Raw genomic sequence first — 12,063 nt, 5'->3', positions numbered from 1 at the left:
TTTTTCTATATGAAGTTGAGAATTGATTTCTCAAAGTCTTTAAAAATTTGTGTTGGTATTTTGATAGGGAATACATTGAATCAGTACATTTTGTATTTCTTTGTGCCCATCTGCTCTTTTTCATTGTAGGGCTGCATAAGAGTGATTCTTAATAACCATGTGACAGAGTCAATCTTACGCTGTTTGAAATCTATCTACCAAAGAAATTAGTCCATTACCTTTAAATTTAGCCTCCAGCAGATTTTTAGGACAAAAACAGAAAACCACCTTTTTGCCAAAATGTCATTAAAATGCTCTTCAATGTGGTTGCTAATATTGTTTCCCTCTGAAACCACTTGAGTTGGGCCGCTACAGTGGTCATGGCTCTCAGCAGTACTGTATTCTCCTAAGCTCCTACCAAAATGGTGCATTCAGCTCCATTTACAGTATGCAGTGCAACCACTTTTCTGACATAAAGTTAGAACGTCTAACACCTTCCGTGTTCCTCCAAAAACAGCATAATCAGGTCTGTCACAGCAGTAGCCCTCCCCGGTACAAATGTCTGTCTGAGGTTTCTGTGGTTATGGCAAAACACATGACTAGGGAAAATTAGAGAAAGAAGAGCTTATTTTGGCCTTATGGTTTCAGAGGGATGACATCATCATGTCAGGGGAAGCGTAGAGCAGGCAGGCATGGTGACTGGGTGACTGGAGGAGCAGCTCAGAGCTCACATGTCAAACACCAAATGGGAGATGGAGGGAGGGGGAAGAAAGGGAGGAGGGAGAGAAGAGAACTTAAAATGGTATCAGTCTTTTGACACCACAGAGCTTGTACTCTGTGGCATAAGCATACTTTCTCTAGGAGGGTCACATGTCCCAAACAGCCAGCTGGGGACCACATATTCAAACACCTGGACATGGGGAATGTCACATAAATCACCACAGTAGGGTATTTCCCTTATATATTTCTCCTGAAAGCTAACTAGTCTTACATTTTCCTTGCCAATTACATATCATAATTTCAGTGCCATAGTACTTTGAATAATCCATTGCTTCAACAGATTACAAGCTGCATGTGGTAGGAACTATACAGGAGGAGACTCTGAAGCCCAGTACAGCGCCATCACATAGTTATTTGATCAGGGATGATTGTATAGATGGATTATATAGTTTTCTTTCTTAATGGAATTTTTAAAATTTTCATTGCATGGAATAATATTTTCATAGTCTTGTATCTAGATTGTAAAACATTGAAAAGTATGTAATACCAATAGAATCATTAGCTGTGTAAAAAGACCATTGGTTAAATGATGCATTTTCATATAAGCTTTATAAGTGATTTGGATCGTGCCAACTGTCCAGTATTTATGAAACATTTAAATACATGCCAGTAGATGAGTTCATTATAGTAACAACTTAAAGCAAATGGTTTTAAATTTAATTTTAATACAACTCAATAGCAAATAGATAAGTTCAGGAGGTAAAAACAAAACTGATATGTTTATCCCTGATAATAAAGTACCACAATAGAGGAATCTTATATTGCATGTAATTTTCTATGTAGTACTTAAATTTTTTTCTTGAAGTAAAATATCTTCTTTTTATTCCATAAAAAGTTAATGTGCCATAGGAGATATGTTACTTGGAAGTCTAATGAGCTATTAATTTCTAATAAAACAATGAAGATTAATGGGATCACTCTGGGGAAAATAGCACTCAAGTTGAAATAAGTATATTTGAGACAATTTAGTCAGATCATTTGAGAGTAAAGTTTTCATACTTCAGTTCCTAATAAGTTTATTTCTAAAAGTTTAGCCCTTGATATGGAATTATTCTTAATAAAAGAGCAGTTGATGTTAGATTGAAAAATGATTTATTTTAGCCAAGCATAGTGGCACACGCCTTTAACCTCAGAACTCGGGAGGCAGAAGCAGGTGGATCTTTATGAGTTTGAGGCCAGCTTGGTCTACACAGTGAGTCCAGAACAGCCAAGGCTACACAGAGAAACCCTGTTTTGAAAAACCAAAAAGAAAAAAAAAAAAAGATTTATCTTGATGCCTGAAACTAAGCTCTGGAGAGATGAAAGTGTCTGATAGCATAGCCCAATTTTTGTATAATATCAATCATTTAAAAAGTAGACTTTTTGTACATCATGCCAGGGGGTCAAAATATACTGCAGATTCTTCTAAAATGAGAACTTCGTTTAATCAGTCAGAGCCTGTCTATAAGTCACAGCGACAGAGAGGGCAGATGGTTCTTTAGCAGCTGGTTCCCAACATTTTCAAATAATGCAGAGATTATTACTGTTTTAGGTGGACATCCCTCCTTTCCTCTGCATAAGAGACATTTTGAAATATCTGAATCAAGGTATTAAAGTATCATTATTAATGTGAATGTCTGCTAGCCAAAGAAAATATAATTGAAAATAAAAACTGGTTGTGTTACATTTGTCACAATATAGTTAAATTTTGTTCTAATGGTTCTTAAACTATAGGACCTAAAAACAAAACAAAACAAAAAAAACACAGTGATAGTGAGTTTCATTGATGAAATTTCACCCAGTAACTTTAATTTCCTGGCAGGTGGTAGATAGTGATTTATAGAGTAGAGTCCGTAATGAGTTATCGATACTTTGGAGATGCCTAAGCTCCAGTATTTATAACTGAATACTTCTGGATTTTCTTTAAAGCGGAGGTAAGAGTTTTGTGGTTTTGTGAAGACACTTTAAGTACAGATATTAAGCATAGAGGTTATTAGAAAGAGTGAGAGTCAGGCGAAAAGTAGAGCACAACCATGTTGTCATGGGCTTCTCAAGAAGAAGTGGCCCTGGCTATTATAACTACAAAGTTAGTAAAAATCAAAATATCTCTACTTCATAGTGTTTGCTGTTCATTGGCCTTGAATGTTTGTGTAGAGATGACTTTAGATGATAAGGAAGCTGCAAAAGTGCTATAGACAGTGCTGATGCTCTTGTCCAATTCCTCTTTACATTAGAGTTACTAACAATGAAACAGAAAGAAACCCTGGACAGTACTCTAAAGTAGTAGGTTTCACCAGTGTTACCACTTGTGTCTTTTCATCTCTGGACAAGATTCCATCAAGGCTCACTTTTGTTTCAGCTGGTTCAGTGTTCTTAATTTCTTTCAGTTGGCTAATTTTCTTTCAGGTGATTCCCTATCCTATCCTGTGTGTCACAGCTTTGGTTCTCAGTTATTTTGTAGAATGCCTTTCATTTGCATCTTTTTTGTTTGTTTTTGGAGGCAAGATTTCTCTGTGTTGCTCTGGCTGGCCTTGAACTCACAGAGACCCTCTTGCTTCTGACTCTCAAATGCTGGCATTAAACCATGTGCCACCACGTCCTAGCTTCCATTTGTATTTTTCCAGTATGTACTCATGATTAGGCAAGCTGAGTGTTAAGGAGAAATCTCTTGCCCATGTTACCATCACTGACAGGGACATTGGAATATGTCAGTGTGGATTTCTGGTGATGCTAACCTGATCCATCAGTTGGCATTGGTGTTAATGAGGTTTTCCCACTGTGAAGTTACCATTTTTCCTTTTTCAAAAGGAGTTTCAAATCCTTTGAATTTGTAAGACAATCCAAATAGTTGTTTTATTTTAAGTCTATAGACAATTTAAGTCTAGTAAATAAATTGATTTTACACTCTTGTCAAAAGGACCATCTTTACTGAGGCAGCTTTAGTGACTTGGTAACTAAGGAGAAATGTAAGAAAATAAAAGAGGTTTCCCCATACTTATCATAGTTGCAATCAGACTAGCCTAAGACTAGCTTTCAGTTTGATGTAGCTTTTGCAATGAGTAAATTAAAATTTTAATAAAGGTACTGTATAGTGAAGGAATTCTGAACTGAGATCATTTAGGAATTTTCAAACTGAAAAGAAAAATCCCCACACATTGCATATTTAATGACTAAGTTGTTGCTTAACATCAGAATTATCATATAGTATTTACAGTTATTCAGCTTCCATAGATAACAATATGTAAGGAATTTAAATAACTACTCTGTCTCTTTCTGCCTCTGTCTCTCTCTCAATCTCTCTCTCAGTCTCTCTCTCTCAATCCCCCACCTCTCTCTCTCTCTCTCTCTCTCTCTCTCTGTGTGTGTGTGTGTGTGTGTGTGTGTGTGTGTGTGTACCTGCCTAATAATTATAGAAGATGACATGAATTTGAGAGGGAGTTGGGGGGAACATGGGAGGATTTGGAAGGGTGAGAGGAGCATACAATTATGGTACTCATATGAATTTCTCAAAAATTAAAACAATTTAAATCCATATTATTAAAGTTGTGATGGTTTTATATCTTGTGAGAAAATATAAACTTAGCTGATTGGGTTATCCTACTTATGCCCTACTTCCCTCTTTGCATTTTACTTGTTGCTAAAATAAAAGATGTTTTTTGGACGTTGAGTAAGGATCAGTTGCTTTTACATTTTTTATTAGAATAAATGAAGAACAGAAGTAAAATGCTGCCATGTACTTTTGAGATGCTAGGGATGGACGCCAAGGACTGCTGCCTGCCAGACCAGAGCTCTGCACTGAGCACTACCCTAGTCCTCCATGCTCCTATTGACATTCGTAGTTGAACTGGTTCTTACTAAGAGAATCCAGTGCTACTTTAATTTTATAGTATATTTCTAGAATTTTTAATTAAGTATGCACCACTGTCATAAGAAAAATCCTGGTACTTTATACTGTAAATTTAATTAAGCATTTATTGTAAGTTCACTTCAGTGTCTACTATGGCCCACTAAAGTTAGAATTCAGTTGTAAAATGGTAGATTAATTGTCTTTTGTATGGAGTGAAATAAGAATCTCAAATATGCAAAGTCAGGAAATGTAATTAGAATCCTCAATTGCTTATTCAGTGCATTGGAAAACTGAATGCAGAAGTACAGAGAAGAGGCCAAAGGTTGTTAAATGTAGCACATCACACACGTTTTACACTTTACTTAATGATCCAAGTGTTTATTACTATGAAGTAAATGCACCATTTAAAGAATTATGGTGGAATTGTGAAGCATTAAAAACTCCAATTAATTTTAGTCTAAAGTATGCAGTGTGCTCATTTTGCCTGAAACATTTTCATTATCATCAGTATTTTTCCAGTTATTAAGATAAATTTTTCCTCTTTGTGCAGCACTAGCATGTTGTCTGTAGTAAAGCCTGCTCTTAAGTACTGTTGAAAGTTAAAACTAATATGTGCCCCCCAATACATCACACACATGCACTAATAATAAATTAATGAGATTAATAAAGGAAAGTGGTGTTTGAGTACAGTTTGAAGCAATTTGCTTGTATTACTTTTCTACACCTCGTCTATGACTGCAAACTTTAAAAATGGTTTTTAATTGAAATAGTATTACATCACTTTCTCCTTTTCCACCCTCCAGCCCTTCTGAGCCACCCTCTTTCTAGCCCCTACCATGCTCCCTGCCTCAAGTTAATAGCCTTTGTTTTTTTTTCTGTTATTGTTACACAAGTTTCAATCCAATTTCAATAATTATTACTTCTGATTAATCAAAGGAATCCTTTTTTAAGAAAAGAGAAACATTTCTAGTTGGTTCTTATCTGCACCTCGGTATGCTTAACTTCAGTGGCAACACGCATCCTCTGTGTGACTAGCATGGTCAGGGCAGTAAAAGCAACTCACTGCTCTCTTCCTCTAAGCACAGATTCTCACTCTCCTCAGTTATAGAAATAGTTTGTTCAGTCATTATAATAGGACTTGATTTTAAAAAAAAAACATTTTTTTTAGTTAGGAAAATAAAAGAAAACACAGAATTCTACGGGCAATAAAATAAAACAATAATACCACTTAGCATTTCAGGTCCTTAGGGAAGGGATTTCATGTAGAGGCATAGGAAGGGGAAGTTTCTTTTAGCTTTTTATGTATGTGCAGAGGTAGGAGTGTCTCTGGGGGTTTTGATGTTGTTATTGTTCTTTTGGTTTTGTTTGGGTATTGTTTCTTATAAAAATCTTTCTCATATGTTTTATATACTTTATTTTTATTTAAAACACTAATATTATGCTTTAGGACAAACATTTAATATTTAAGTGTTTTTATTTTGGCACATTTTAAGTTTCAGAGAACAGGACAGACAATCACTAGCTCCGTTCATCCAGTTGACTGTAGTGTTTCGATCTTGTATAACCATGGCACACTTACCAAAACTAGAAAGTTAACATCAGATGGCTTTGTGGGCCACCCTGTGGTATAGTGTCAAGGTTTTCAGTTTTCCCGCTGCCTTTTCATGGTCCAGTATTCCATGCTGCATTAAGTAATCATGCTGTCTTAGTCTTCTCCAATTTGTGACGGTTTCAACTTCTGATATTCCTGACTGTGGCATCACTGTTGTGGAATATATTGCGTGCTTTACAGTGATTTGCTCAAGGAAAGACACGACCGGCTAGAAACCTTGCGCCCTTTACAGCACACCACATTGGTGTACTGATACTAAGTCCTACAGGTCATACTGATTTTGATCATGTGGCTAATGTGGTATTTACCTTGTTTGGACCTATAAACTTATGCAAAGAAATAAAATCAAATTTTGTGCCTTTTTATAATCTTACCTTTGAAAGAAATCCTCTAAAACATAGCAGTTTATAAGGTAAGCCTAATGTCTTTATTGTAGACTCCATAACTTGAAACTATACACTACCTGAGCAGTGAAATCTTCCAATGTTAAAATAATTAGCCATTGCTTGAAGTTGATTTCCTCTTAAGAGAAAATAAAAGAAAGTGGGTAGGTTTTATTAGTTAACAACTAGGCTCTGAGCTATTATCAAAAGAAAAGTACATTTGACAGTCAGAGGAAAATAAGAGGAAATGGAGTCTTGGTCCTAAATCATTGGCACAAGCTAAATACCATTTAAAGGAAATCTTGTAAGTGCTATGAGGTACTTTCCCTTTGACAGACATGACAAGTGTTTATACTCATTGCTCTTTTCCAATAACTCTTCATTCTCTGCCACCTAGAGTAGGAGACCATTATTACATGTCCCTTGTGTGCCAGGAAATAGCTACTCTCCTCTTCATCTTGTCAGTGTAAAAAATAGCAAAAACAAGCTAGTGAGCTACTGAACCACCTTTAGTCATTAGGAGTTATGGGTGTTACTGTCATATGACTGCAGACTTTAAATTCCGCATCTGATTAAAAGAACTACAAGGTCGTTGGAATCAATATGTTTTTCTGGAGTTTGAATAACAAGCTTAAATGTTAAGAATATGCCTTCCTGCTTTCCAGTTCCCCAAAGGGCTTGTTTTCTTGACGGTTGCTTCAGGGATCCTTCATGAAACAAATGTCAAACTTGTCAGGACTGTCACTAAGACAACGATCCGTGTAGTAGGGGTCTTCTTTCTCTGGGAAACGAACAGATGTCTTAGCTCAGCAAAGTGAAAACCCTGTGCCATCAGAGGCAATGTCAGCTTGCATTTGCTACCCAGTAGTAAAGAAATGCTGTGCTCAAAGCCTTCTTTTCTTTGCAGTTCCATTGCTGTTCACTTGTTTGTTTTTTATTTATTTATTTTTTAATTTTATGTGCATTGGTGTGGGGGCAAGGGAGTCATTGGGAACATTGGAACTGGAATTGTGAGCTGCCGTGTGGGTGCTGGGAATTGAACCCGGGTCCTTCGGAAGAGCAGACAGTGCTCTTAAGCACTGAACCATCTCTCCAGCCCCTGTTCACTTGTTTGTTAATGATACTTGATCTATTGCCTGAATGATTTTGTTCATCTTGAACTGTATGTGAAGTTCTTACAAAATTGGCCTACAATGTTAAACATACATACGTCCAAAGCATAGTCCCATCAGAGCTGTACAGGACCAATCTGGGATAATTTTACTGCTGTAGTATAGCAATTTCAGGCTTATATCGCAGCAATTAGACTTGATTGTCTTTTACTCCCCTGCATGATCCTTTGCTACATCTAAGTCACAGCTATAGCCATATAAAATAACAGACAGCCTCGTGCTGGTTGTGCAAGTGACTTACGATGTAAAAGGGCAAATTTTTATGGACCAAATCTTCAGAATAAAGAAAGGGCTGAAACAGTGTGCATCAGCTTAAGAGGTGGCATTGCTGGAAAGGACATGACTTTATAATTGTGCTTCCTGATTAGGAAGGCAGAAACGAAGACTGATGTTGATGCATGCACTTCCAGCGTCTTATTTCTGCGAAGTGTTACATATACTAAACCATTTGTAGCTTAAGGGAAATTGCAAAGTTTTATTTTACTTAGTAGCATTCTTCTATAGCTTCTATAAACTAAAAATGTAAGCAAAATATATAGATACTTCCTAAATCTTAGGCTTCTCAGGCTTTTTATCACATCTTTACATCTATATATTTTTAATGTGCATGTGGGTTTTTTTTTTTTGCGCGCGCGCGCGCGTGTGTGTGTGTGTGTATGTGTGTCTGTGTGTCTGTGTCTGGTCCCTACCGAGGCCAGAAGAAGGCAACAGACGGATCCCCTGAAACTGAAGTTACAGATAATTGTGAGCCTCCACAAGGGTGCTGGGAAATTGGTCTTAGTCTTCTGGAAGAACTGCCAGTATTTTTAACCACTGAGCCATCTCAACAGCCCCTGTATATTTGTATTTTAAGTTAAAATAGTGTTAAGATATCTAGATAAAGTTAGATACAGCTTATTAACCAGGAAGTCATATTGGCCTGCACACTTAGTAGACTGTTGAGATGACAAAGGCTTTGTTTCCCATGACTAAAAGGATCCGAGTTTTGAATGGTCGCACTGGAGAGTTGATGACTCGGTGCTTGAGAGCGCTCGTTGGTCCTGCAGGGGAACCAGCTCTATTAATACCCACATGACGGTTCACAGTCAGTCGTAATTCAGTCTCAGGAGCTTTAACACACTTTTCTGTGCTCCTTAGGCACAGCCATGGATGTGGTACACATACACATTTACAGACAAATACTCATACACCTGAAAATAAAATAAACACATCTAAAATATACGGCTATTTTGGCACATACTGCTTCATTCGGTTTTGCTTTCCTTTTTTATTGGTGTCACTGTAAGTCAAGATTGTAAGAAGTGTGACTGCTGATTAAGGAGTGATGATATGGCTTTTAAAGTGTGTATAATTTACACACACCTCTTGTTCTTAAACTCTGATATTTCATAGAATTCAGAGAACACCGAGTGGACTCCAGTTGTATTCTAACTGCAGCTATTCAGGTGGTAGGAATATAACGTAAGCAAGAACCCGCACTTTGAAAAGCATCTTGACAAATTTGGTGTTGCCTAACAAAGTGCACTTCCTTAGTAACATTACTATTTCTGTGATAAAACACCACGGTCGAGGCCACCCACAACAGGAAGTGAGTGTTTAAATGGGCTTATGCTTTCAGAACATTAGCGTACACGATAGCAGAGCAAAAGCCTGGTGGCAGCAACAGCTGAGACGTAAGAGCTTGAGCCACAAACAAGAGGCAAAGAGGACAAGCTGGAGATGGAGCTGTTCTCTTGAAACCATAAAGCTCCTGCCAGTGGCACACTTCCAACAGCACCACACTTCCCAGCTGTTCCCAAATAGTTCCACCAACTGAGACTTAGTTCAAACATAGGAGCCTGTCAGGACCATTCTCTTTCAAGCATCACAGCCTCCGTACCAAGTGATTTTATACACTGACTGTGTCTCCCTGGTAGTAGGCACCAGAAGGTAGAAAATGAAGTTTTAATTATGAATAGGGTATAACTAAAATGTAATTGCTAGGAACTCTTGTCTAAAAAAAGCAGTTACCTATTTACTAATACCTCTTGAGATGTCAGCTGATGGAAAATAATCTACTCATTAGAGAAAAATTGGAGGGAAACTTAAATGGCATCTAGTAACAGTTCCTGGAAAAATAAACAAAGTTGTACTGCCAAGATGGTACTAAAATCCATCTGGTATCTCATGTATCTGTAAAGCTTCAGAATGGTTGATAATATTGATAATTTCTCTACTCTCCTGATATCAACAGAGTCTAAATTATAAATGCTGTGGGGTTAGAGAAAGATAAAGGGTGCATGCTCCCTTCACTTTCCTGTGTAGAAAAGGCTTGTGGTGGTTTGTTTTTGTTTTACCCACAGAAATCAATTACATATGCCTGATTTGCATTGACACTAAGCAAGACTCAAAAGTTACTTAAACTTGGTTTTATAAAATACAGACATACAGGTTGGTTTTTTGGAGAGAATTAGTATTAACTTTATCTAAAGATATTTATGAATTTCTGTCTATTCTTTAATTAACTGAGTAGTGTTGTAGGTAGTTATTTCAGTTAATAAAAATGAAAGATCATATTGATAAATCAGAGCTAACAGGAAAGCAAGACTGCATGGTACTTGGACATTGTTGAAGGAGCATGTACAATAAGATAGGTTACCAAGTAGAAGATGAAATATTTTTCTAGACTCATGCTATTTATACCTCGAAGGCCACCATTTAATATTAAGTACAAGGTACATTTCATTCCTGTGGGAGCAGACATTATGATGTCACTTCATTACCCACCATGTGCCACGGGAAACTGACGTGAGTTATGAGGCCACCACTTAGAATCGAAACTGTAGAAGATTGTAAGTGCTCTACAGCACGGTGTGCCCATGTTTCCTATTTTAGAACTGACTGGTCTCCAGATAACATATGGTGGTACAAGTAATTGAAAAATTGACAGACCTGTCAAAAAAGTATGCTAGATGAGACCAGAATGCCTTGCTGGAGCACATAACTTGTCTTAGGAGTTAAATTTATTGTGTTTTATCAAAGAGCAAAGTAAAGGCGATCTAGTTTCCCTACTGCAGAGAGCACTGTTCAGAAGCAGGTGTTCAAAAAGTAATTCTGAAGCCTTGAAAAACTGAATGCTGTTAATCAGCATTTAGAAGAAAATGCCATGTGCTATAATTAAATATTACTAATTTTATAATTAAGGTTTCTGATCAGAATAGTATATTGTTTTACTGGAAGGATACTATTTAAAATGTTGTCAGATTGAAAACTCTGAAATTTAGGATTTAATGTTTACTAAAATTTATTTTGCAGGAAGATGAAAATGAAGCTGAAAAGAAAAATGCATCTCAGGAGCTCAGCATGGAGCAGAAAAATCCAAAGAAATAAAGGATTTTCTGTTGTGTTCTGAAGCATTTACAACTTACAGTGATAACATTTCCAATTTGTAGAATGTGAATTGTAAAATCTAATTTGCAAACTTGTTATCAATAAAGTCCTTGAAATAGGAGCTTGTATTTGGAATTTTTTTTAACAATGAAACTTTTATTTCAAATTCAAACCCTCAAAATAACCTTTGGTTTGCTTGCTTTTTGTTTTTGTCATGATGTTGGTGATGGTGGGTTTTGGGTTTGTTTCAGCTTTTGTCCTTTTGAGATAGTGTTTCACTCTGTACCCTTGTGGGCCTGGAGCTCCCTATGAGGACCACGCTGTCCTCAGACTCACAGAGATCCAACTACCTCTGCTTCCATTACTGCAATTCAAGTAACAGGCCACCATACCAGCCTTTGAAATATTTTTAAAAGAAAGGAATTTGAATACAAGAAAAGGTTTTCTTTACCCGGTGACCTTAGTATTAACACATCTGGATAGCCTGAAAGAAACATCTGCAAGCATGCTATTCTTTTTCTATTCTTACTGCTATATTCCATCATCATTTCAAAAAGGAGTTACCAAAATTCCAGTTATCAATATAAAGAAAACCCAGGTTTTAGTTTGCTTTCCTGTTCTCATGATAAACAAAAGCAACTTTAGGGATGAAAGGGTTCACTTCAGCCTTCACTGCCTGGTCTCAGGACGCCTTGGAGGAACACAGCCTCCTGCCTGGCTGGTCTAGCTCATGCTGAGCTGGCTTTCTTACACAGCCTGGACACAACTCCCTAGGAGTGGTGCCACCCAAAGATTAGCTGAGCCCTCCACTGTCAGCCAACAGGCGTGTGATCTGTGCAGTTACTTAGTTAAGGTTCTCTCTTCAGGTGAGTCTAGGTTTGTTTCAAATTGACTATATAAGACTAACAAGGACAGCCAAAATCATTAAAAAGAGGATTGGAA

The 12,063-nt window shown here is 37.0% G+C and overlaps 1 protein-coding gene across 4 annotated transcripts in view; it reads left to right on the top strand.

The window, feature by feature from the left end:
* Positions 1-11,228, top strand: part of PHF14 (PHD finger protein 14) — a 141,275-nt gene extending 130,047 nt beyond the window's left edge. For all 4 annotated transcript variants that reach the window (XM_084787246.1, XM_084787249.1, XM_084787248.1 and 1 more), the window contains one exon: positions 11,047-11,228. In XM_084787246.1, the coding sequence (XP_084643372.1) occupies positions 11,047-11,121 (75 nt within the window). In that variant the 3' untranslated portion in view covers positions 11,122-11,228. The remainder of the gene's footprint in view (positions 1-11,046) is intronic.
* The last annotated feature ends 835 nt before the right edge of the window (positions 11,229-12,063 follow it).

This window comes from Acomys minous, assembly GCF_964271855.1.
Source record: "Acomys minous genome assembly, chromosome: 6".
In the NCBI taxonomy this organism is placed as follows: Eukaryota; Metazoa; Chordata; class Mammalia; order Rodentia; family Muridae; genus Acomys; species Acomys minous.
Note: the sequence above shows the minus strand (reverse complement) of the source record. Positions and strands in the feature narration are given on the sequence as shown.